Source organism: Myotis lucifugus, unplaced genomic scaffold (genome assembly GCF_000147115.1).
Source record: "Myotis lucifugus unplaced genomic scaffold, Myoluc2.0 scaffold_56, whole genome shotgun sequence".
In the NCBI taxonomy this organism is placed as follows: Eukaryota; Metazoa; Chordata; class Mammalia; order Chiroptera; family Vespertilionidae; genus Myotis; species Myotis lucifugus.
Genome location: NW_005871104.1, coordinates 4,738,514 through 4,748,572, shown reverse-complemented (window position 1 = coordinate 4,748,572; position 10,059 = coordinate 4,738,514). Strand labels below are relative to the sequence as shown.

Sequence of the window (10,059 nt, the reverse complement as noted above, 5' to 3'; positions counted from 1 at the left end):
TCACGCGAAAGCATATGCTGTCATCTCCCCTCTATCTTCCTCTTGTAGCTCACTAGTCAGCGATCAACACTAAAGTACTCTGCTTCTCTCCAGTGGTCGTATCCTCCATGTTGGGCCTCTTCACAGTCGGCGACGGCACTCATTGCTCCCCACGCACACTTCTCAACCCGAATGAAAACCGTCTGGATCAGTCTTCCGTCGAGACAGGCGGGCGGGATGGTGGCAATCTATTTTACTCCAGTCATATCAACCAGTCCAGTCCTATACTACAACTAAGGAAACGGTGTAGGGGAACAAACGGAAAGGGAAAGGAATTGAAAGGAATCGTTACGTCTGGCTGGGAAGGTAAGGTAAGGGAAGGTAAGGGAAGGGAAGGGAAGGGAAGGGAAGGAAAAAATAAACATAAGGCCCAAGAAAATAACTACTTTGGCCAAAGATGGGATAGTGAGATTAAAAGTTGAGTTGAAGTAGACAGTGAACACAGCATGAGGCAAGAGTGATGGCTACAAAGGTAGATTCTTGCTGAGCTTGCATTAATAGAAATGTAGCTCCCAATATAGGAGAGAGGGTGTCCACCCTCTGCAAAATGGATGATCTTGTCATGCTTGGTGAATTAGGTCTTTTCTTAGCTACTACATTGTGAGACAAGCTTTGGCAAACAACATCATGCACAGAGAAAGGTAAAAAGATTCACTAGATAACCCCAAACCACATCAAATATAGCTGAAGGCAACTAACTGGAGAAGAGAAGAATTATGGAGGATATGAGAATTACCTGTAAAAATATGAAGACTTTTCAAGTGGGAAAGAAAACAAACTAGTTCTGTGGGATCCGAAAGTGTGCAAGAACTAATGATCAAAAGCTATGGAGAGCAGATGTTAGCACAGTAAGAGAGATCTACTTTTCTTTCAGAGTTATCCAGAAATGGGATGGACTGTCCCAATAAGTAGCATGCACCCCATAACTGGAGGCATACAAGTAGAGGCTAAATAACTCTTGGCAAGAATATAGATTGAAGTATACAAAGGGAGTTGGATTACATGACCTTCAAGGCCCCTCACATTTCATCATTTAGCTTCAATAAGAAAATATTTATAGAAGTGGTAATCATGGGAAGAAAACCATGAGCAAGACATCCTGAGGAGACAGAGAGGACTTAGATGCAACCTGTGGCCTTCAGCACCTTCAACGAAGAATGACAGAAAAATTACTCAATGAAGCAACCTATGGTATAGATATGAAGGCCTATAGCAATATACAGGAAAAAGAAATTAGAGAAGTCTTCCAGGAAGAGGCAGAAATTAAGAGGGAGGACAAGTGGAATTCAAACCAACAGAAGTAGAGACAAGCATAGTCACTCTGAGCTATGTACCATAGGCTGTTACTTTGACTTGACTAGACTAAAAAGATTTATTGGTAGGACTGACTCTCCTAGAATGCACCCTAAGGTGCCCATTTTACAATATTCAAGTGCTACCAAGCTCAGCACACCCACTACTAAATCACAACCATAGACTTCTGCCATCAGCCCTACACATATCTCTAAGATCATTCTTAGAGAAGATATTGCTGGACATTTATCTCCCTTGTTTGGAAACTCTGTATTCAGTTCTGTACACAGAAACTGGAAGTTGGGGGAGGAGGGCCTTCTGTCCTGGCATTCAGCATTTCCATGTCATGGCTCCATCCTAGTTTCCCTTCCCAGGCAATCTGCTCTCCTTACATACTCCATACTCCAGCTACTCACCTATGCTTTCCACGCATGTGCCTTTACACAAGCTCTTCCCGTCTTCTGCCCCATAGGGCCTATTCAAAAGGTGACTTCCCTAAGATATAATGACAGGGACAGTTAAGGGATGGTAGTGTGATAGTATTTGGCCAAAGGTCCTAGAAACACCTAAATCCTACCTTTGACCAATTCACCCACCACCAGGTCCAAGGACAAAACATAGCAAAAGCATGGGCCTTAGACCCTAAACCCAGTCTAGATTTTCAAGGGGTTTGGCTAAACACAACAAGGTCTCCTAGAACCTACACAAAGCTTCCTTTGCCTATTACATCCAGAGCTTAAAGACTCCCCTAACTTACCCTTCGAAGTGACAAAAGGCCACTCAAAAGGCGACAAGGGGAACAGGAGAAGAGTTAGGTGAGCTGCAGCCTTTATAACTCCCTAAAATCCTCCCATGGACCATAACCCAAACCACTGGGTTTGGGATTGCCCAGTACACATCACAGCAGCACTTTCTCACTTCTCCCTTAGGATACAGTGCAGTATAATGGTCTAAAGCACAGGTTCTGTAGTCTGAATGTCTGAATATAATCCCACTTGCTCTATTTATTAACTGTATAATCTTAGATAAGTTTCAATAGCTCTTTGATCCTCATTTTCTGTGAAATGGAGCTAATGGTAGTTCATACCTCATAAAATTATTGTGACGATTATATGAAAAAATGGACATAAAGAGCTTGGCAATATGTCTGGACCATAGTAAGCTCTCCATAATAACCATATGCTAGTCATTGCTCAGCACTGGGGATGCAGTTGGGAACAAAACAGACACAGTGTCTGCTCTCAGGACACAGAGAGTTTGATGGAGAAGACAGAAAATAAGCAAATACACATATCCAATGAGTGTTACAAAGAAAAATGCCCAGTGCAGTCAAGTTGTGATTGGGGAATGGTGGCTGGGCAGGTCAGAAAGGCTTCCTTGAGAAAGCAATGTTTAATAGATCTGAAGTACGAAAGAAATTCAGGGGAAGAGAGTTGCCAGGAAACGTTGCCCAAGTGTGAGAGACCTAAACATGAGAACTCTTGCCCAGAAATTGGAATAAGGCAAGGGTGACCAGGATACAGGAAGACTGAGGGAAGAGAAAAAATGTAAGAGTTGGGAACTCAGAGAGGGATTCAGGCAACCAGAACAGTTGTGTCTAATTTAAATTGTCATAAAGCAGCAAAATAACCTAAGACAAACTGCAAATTGGATTCTCTACTTCTCACATCCTCCACTTCTTCCCTCTGCCCGGAAAACAAACCAGAACCTGAGTTCTTAGCTGCTCCTAAAGGAAAATAACCCCCAGCCTCTCCCACCCCCAGAAAAGCCGATGACCTTTCAAAATTGCATGTGGCTATACTAATACAGGCCATGTTTAAGCCATCGCAATTGAGGCTTTGCACATTTCTGTGGAATTAATGAGCAGCTGAGAGACCTGGTAATGGGGGGAGGGGGAGGTGCATCCATCCCAGCAGGCGGTCACTCTGGCTCTTAGCACACGTGCTAGGATAAGGTCATTACTGAGGTTTGAGCTTTTATTAGGGTGCTCTATGATGTGTGGAGCCTGGGCAGACTTTTCTTAGAAAACAAGCAGCTGAGAAGTTGGGATGCAATCAATGTTAGAGAAATGAAATGAGTCTCTGAAGAGCCAACTTCGAACTTTTCACTCACCCTTTACTCCCTGAGTATGAATTTCAAAACAATAACTCTAAGGATGACATTTAAAAACAGCTGGTATGTCAAAAATGGACAAGGGAAAACCACATTTCCCCAAGGCAAAAAGGGAAACTGCTTCTACTTATGACAGATTAGCTATAGGGCGGGGGCGGGGCGGGGGGCAGGAAGAACCATCGTTAAAAGGCACTAGACTCCATAACTGTAAGCTTAAGCAGGTCAGTCATAAGTCCTCAGTTTCTCTATAAAGTGAATGAAATTACCTAGATCAGTGTATTTCAACCTTGCTTATATAATTGAATCACCTGGGGAGTTTTAAAACTCAGGATGTCCAGGCCACACACTACCCTATCAAGTCAACATCTGTGGAATTAGGTCTCAGGCTTCAGTGTTGTTGTTTGTTGTCGTTTTCTAAAATTCCCCAAGTGATTCCAATGTGCAGCCAAGTTTGAACTAGTGAGCTAGTCATTTTTGGCATTGCTTTCCACTCCAAAGTTTGGGCTACCTTCATCTCTTCTCCCGAGATCCATAAAAGTGTTAGAAAGGAAACCAGTAAGCAGGCTGTACCCACCACCAATAGATGTATGGAGTCATGGATCTCTGAGAAGCCTCAGCTTCCTTGAAAACCAATGCTCAATGACATGACGTTAGAGGGTTTTAACTACATGTTGGGCTATGTTCTCTCACACTTTGATAGGCAGCAATGTTGACTGTGCCACCAATCTTTTCCTTTAAGATAAATTCAACAAGTACCACCAACTTCAATTGGAATGTGTGAGACCTTTTCAGAAACAAAGACCAAGGTCATTAGGATGAACTTTAAACTTTTTGTTTTTAATTAAAGGGATGAGACAGAGAAAAATAATAGGAGGTAGACATTTCAAGTTAATCTATAGACGTTTCCATATTTTACAGACACATACAAAGTTATTTTCTTTTCAACATTTTTAGGTGAGAATAAGTAACGATTAATTCTTCATGTTTTCATTTCACATTTCCCCCATAGAGCATTACAGTGGTATTTATTTGGCCTTGACTTAGAAGAATGCAATCCAAACTTCCTCTTCAGTAGAGGACAACCAAGACAGAATATAAATAAATCAACTCTGAGGGTTTGGGGAGGAGACAAAACCAGTGTGGGTGGAGCATCATATGGGGCAAATTTGTCTGAATCGTTGATTTTAAAAAGAAATAACATTGAAAAACATTGACAGAATTGCCAGCAATAAAAAGATATTCCCACCAAAGTATTGCAGAAAGAACAAAAATTGGGTCAAAACTGCCCTGGTTAGTCTGTCTGGCCACAGTAGGTAGACACTCTTCTCTGGCCACTAGAATATAATGATATGCAAAGAGGAAAACCATACAATTTTTAAGAAGGATCCTAGGTGGGATATCGATTAAGCATCCTACTGTAAGCTGGACACTCTGGGAGATAGTTAAGGAATGAAAAGACATGGCCCTTGCCCCTCTCCAGATAGCTCCCTAAAGAAGATGAAACTTACATACCTGAAGCAGAACTGTTACAAGAGAATGCATAATGTATGAGTACTAAGGTGAGGGGGTCCGGCACTTGCTGGTACAGTCTAGGATGGCTTCGAGAAAAATGTGAGAACAGAATACAGGATGAGTAGGGTTGGCCTTCAAGAAAGAAACCTCCCAACTTATAGATAATTCTTCTTTATGTTGATTCCCACACACACACAAAAAAGCCCCACCTCAAAAATTCTATGAGGATATTTTAATGCAAAGTTAGAGTGAGAGGAAGAAATAAGGGTTTGAATTTCATATCATGAAGTTTCTTTCTCCAAAGGAACTCAGAACAAAACCCTTTCTCTTGTCTAGTAGGATATGGTTTTAACCCCATATTGTGTTCTTGAACATTCCTGCTAACTCATCTGATCTTGGGGTGATTATTGGAGTCCTTTTCATATCTAGGATTCCAACAATCTAGAAATCACAAAGCTTATAAGCACTGATCTGAAGTCAATCTGGAATTGCAGGTGATATGTGCTGATGGGAAGCATTTGATCCTTCCCATTGATAATGATCCTTGCAATGCATTCACATTTTCTTTAGCACATGCCCCTTTGCAATTACATTTTGCTTATTGTGTTATTCAAATAAGTCCTACATTCCCTTAACACATGCTGCCAGCAATAGGATAGCATTTTCCCTGAAGTAAATCAGAGATAGGTTTTTATTTTAACCCAACAATAACACAGCCTTAATTTTTAACATTTCAAATAATTGTTCACATAGTGCAGTGGTTCTCAACCTTCTGACCCTTTAAACACAGTTCCTCATGTTGTGACCCAACCATAAAATTATTTTTGTTGCTACTTCATAACTGTAATGTTGCTACTGTTATGAATCGTAATGTAAATATCTGATATGCAGGATGGTCTTAGGCGACCCCTGTGAAAGGGTCATTCGACCGCCAAAGGAGTCGCGACCCACAGGTTGAGAACCGCTGGCATAGTAGCATCACTCTTGCTAATAAAAGCCTGTAGGTACGTAGATAATCATATTTCATAAACCTAGAGATTTAAATGGTCTAGAGATGTAAGGAGATATGCACAGGGTCACATGAATAGTTGATGTCAGAACTAGAACTAAAATCCAAGTTTTCTAAACTCCATTTCCAGAGCCTTTCCATTTGTTTAATGTTGCTTTACAACCATAGAACTATTCCAGCTTTAGAAAACACAGAATATAAGAACCGGAAAGGATCTTAGAGATCACCCAGTCCAGCAAACCTCATTAAACAGAGAACTTAAGGTCCAGACAGGGGATCAGACTTTTCCAGAGCCGTGCAACAGTTTTGTGAGGTCATGGGAAGTCAAAATTAGCATTACAGAATAGAAAGGGAGTTGGATGGGTAAAAGGATAGGGGTGACATTTTAAGTCCAGTGTTGACTCTTTCTCCTTGCCAATCATTGCCAAGGACCTGGGGAAGAACCCCATGGTCCTCTTAAAAAGGGTTTCTGTTTGATCCCACAGCAATCCATCAATGAAGCCATACGGACATCGACACTCCCCCGAAACAGCGGGGCAGGAGCCAGTGGTGGTGGTGGTAGTGGAGAGAATGGCCGAGTGGTCAGCCATGACTTCCCCAAGTCCATGCAATCAATTCCCTGCATGAGCCACAGTTCAGGGATGCCCTTGGGAGCCACAGGATTATAACTGGAACAGATGGAGACCCCTTGGGGAGCAGGCTCGAGCTCCTCCAACCCCACCCCAAGCCCTTCAGTGCCAAAAACAACAAAATGAAACGCAACCACCACCAACCACTACGACCACAAGGAGGATGATTCAACAGATTTTCCTGAAGAATTGAAAACCATTCTGCTATCCCTTTTCCTTTTTTGATGTTCTTTCACCCTTTTCCGTTGCTAAGTAAGGATGATAAATCACACTGCACTGCAATAAGGGGAAATAACCCTATCTAAAAGAGCTTGTGTCTCTGACAATGGTGTCATCAGAACACTAATGAGGAAACTGTACTGTTTTCTTTTAATTCATTTGTTAATGTGTCTTAGTGTGTGCAATTTTTTTCTTACTAATATTCGTGGTTTGCAGGTTCTGTTAGGCCCCTTCCTTCTCCTTACTTCTTATTCCCAACTCCTTACCCACCCCTCTTCAGTTTTCAGATTGGAGATTACAGGTTTGTTCCACTTAAAAGCAAGCAAAAGGAAAAAAGCAACTTTCAAACTAATTCGCCATGGGAGCTCTCCAAGTTACCCTCCAGCCTATGGCTCCAAGCCCTGGATGAAGATGGAGGTCATTGAAGGAGGGGGCTGCTTTCCCCAGACAGAGCACTGCCTAAACACTGATTTAGCTGAGAATGCATGTGAAAAGCAAGTGAGACCAAGGGTGGCGGAGAGGGCACAGGCAAGTGTGCACTCAGAGGAGGACTCATGAAGTTATTGCTTGAAACCCCGATAAAGCTTCCTTTAATGTGTAAGAGCCATCTCATAGGCCTTAGCTGGAATGGTTTATTTCTTCACAGAGTCAACCTCAGCCCTGAGAAGTATGTCCTTCTGACTACATTCAAGCCCAAAGGCACTCTGGTGGCTGAAGGGCAATTGGCCTCCTGAGCCAAATAGAGACTTGGGAACAGCTGGCAGCCAGGAAGATAGCACCCATGATTTTCGCTTCTCATTTGCTTAACATCTGAGCAGGAGCCCCACTGAGGAATAGACTCTTTTTCTCTTTGGAGTCTCTGATATGAGGGAAATGCTATGCAAGCTAAGTGCAAAAGAAAGGTGATGAAAGAATTTTGGAAAAGGAAGCTTCACCGAAGCCCAAAAGCAATAGAACCTTCCATGATGTGCCCTCTCTTTGGTTTGAGAGGCTGAATATGATGCTTAGGGTTTCGTTGACCCAGACAACTTGGGTTTTCATGTCCATATAAAAGTGTTATTTTAGCATGTGGCCAGACAACTTTCTAAAAAGTAAAATACCCAAGGCTGAATTATTTGAAGGACGAAATGGAGATGGATTAAATTGATAATGACATTGAGGTCCTTAAGATCCCTGGCCCAAACTTTTAAGCCAAGGAGGCAGACCTTCCCCCTGGTTAAAACAGAATGGAGATGTTATATTCTGATGACCAGAATCAATACACCCAAGATCGTGACTACAAAGCTGAACTAAAGCAAGACTGGAGAGGTGACAGGGCTTGTGGAGAGAAGCCCAGGCAGACTACAACTTTGGTTGGGAGGGTGCAGTTCCTAGCACATGGCTTTCTTGGAGATCCCAACTCTCATTCTTGGTGCAATTGGCTTCCAGCTCTCCAGCAGCCATCTCCTAGGTGCATGATTCAGTGCGTGCCATGTGTCATTAGCTTTTATTGATAACCATATTCTGGCTGTCCCCTTATCCCCAACTTCTATCCAGTCTTCTCTGCTAGGGGTTATCATTAGCAATTGACAAACTAAAGGTTTTGGAGCCTGCCTACGAGTAGGCAGCATGATTGGTTTCATCTGTAGATTCTCTCACTGGAAACCCACCACCTCAATGTCCCTCCTATTCTTCTTTCATCAGCCATAGCAAAGAATCATTCCAAAATCAAACTCTTTGCCCTTTCAACTCAAGTGTTATTATTCAGTCTCTCACATGTCAATGTGGGAATGGTACGTGAAGCAAGACCCTTGAGGTGGATTATCACTTTCCACTACTGCCAGCTGATGTCCTCCCCCAGCCCCTGCCCTCTTGCCAGATTTTTCTCAGCCCTTATCCTACCACTGCAGAATCTGGTATGACCCGCCATTAGGGAACCTGCATTTCGGAGGAGTTGGAAATAACCCTCTACTATTAACATGCTTCAAAGACCTTTTGCCTTTGGCCTGGTAGGATGCCTCTCCAGCTACTGAGCACCAGTAACATGATCTGATGGTGAGAGGCCATCTGTGCTAAAAATGAGGGTCTATGCTAAGTGGGGGTCCAAGACTCCAATGGAAGATATTTTTGTCAATGGAGAAGTGACAGGAAAAACAAAAGCAAGGAAAAAAAGTTAACTTGTATTATGTATTTTTACTACACTTTTCTTAAAAATAGAGCAATGGGAAAACTCTGAAAGATTGACATTTTTCTCAACAGGAACCCATACTTAACAATTCTAGCTTTCATTAAATTTTGCTCTTTGGTACCTGGGCCTTTTATTTAACATCTATATTTGTTTTAACTCTCTTGGCAGATGTGTGAAAGGATTTTTGCTTGATCAAACACTAAATATTTTTTTTTGTTTCTGTTTGTTTTTTTCCAAGTAGCCAGGTTGATTTTTTTTCTTTTGGCATTTGCATAAACTGAAAATATCACCGAGAATTAAATCACTGTGGATCCATTATCTGCTTTTCATATTTGTTCATTCCATTGTGCCATTTCTGAAACCAGAGCTCTAGGGCTTATGTGATTTCCTTATTGTGGAACCAAAGTCCAGTACAATTTTTAATGCTGGTCACTATGCATGACTCACAAACAGATCTCAAACAAGTCATTTCAGCTGAAATGGGTTGTTATGAGTTATTCATCCAAATAGGATAACAAAAAACAAAAACAAAACAAAAAGACAGAGTGTGGTATTTGATTTTCAAGGGCTACAGTTACAATTGCATAAGAAGCCACTTGCAGTAGTCATAGTACCTCTAGGGAACTGGTTGGCTCACAGGGAATGTCTCTCAGACATCCCCAAACTGGAGGCCAAATGATGTGCAGAGAATCACAAGAAAACCAAATCTAGGCCAGGTTTCTAAGTAGATAATATTGGTCCTCAGATCACATGACCCTCATTCTTGCCTGAAAGCTTTTCTTTTACTCAAAAAAGAGGGCTTCCTGTGAAGAATCTGGCATTCGTTGACACTTGAATAGTGAACAGCTTCAAATGTTTTCTTTCCTAAGGGACGCTACATATTAATATGGGTCAAAACTTTAAAACAAATGAAGAAAGCTCTAACAGTGGCATTTTAGGCAGCAACTACCATGATAGAAAAGGGTTGGGGGAAGGAAAAGAAACTAACAGACTTGTGAGAAGCTCCAGGCATTGTCCACACCCACTGTAGTCACCTCCATTCAGGGTGATATTGAATAAAGAAGCATGAGGAGAAAACT

At 41.9% G+C, this 10,059-nt stretch overlaps 1 protein-coding gene across 2 annotated transcripts in view; it reads left to right on the top strand.

The window, feature by feature from the left end:
• Nucleotides 1-9,298, top strand: part of GRIA1 (glutamate ionotropic receptor AMPA type subunit 1) — a 268,297-nt gene extending 258,999 nt beyond the window's left edge. For both annotated transcript variants that reach the window (XM_006089107.3, XM_006089108.3), the window contains exon 18: nt 6,430-9,298. In XM_006089107.3, coding sequence (XP_006089169.1) covers nt 6,430-6,633 — 204 coding nt within the window. In that variant the 3' untranslated portion in view covers nt 6,634-9,298. The remainder of the gene's footprint in view (nt 1-6,429) is intronic.
• Nucleotides 9,299-10,059: the final 761 nt, after the last annotated feature.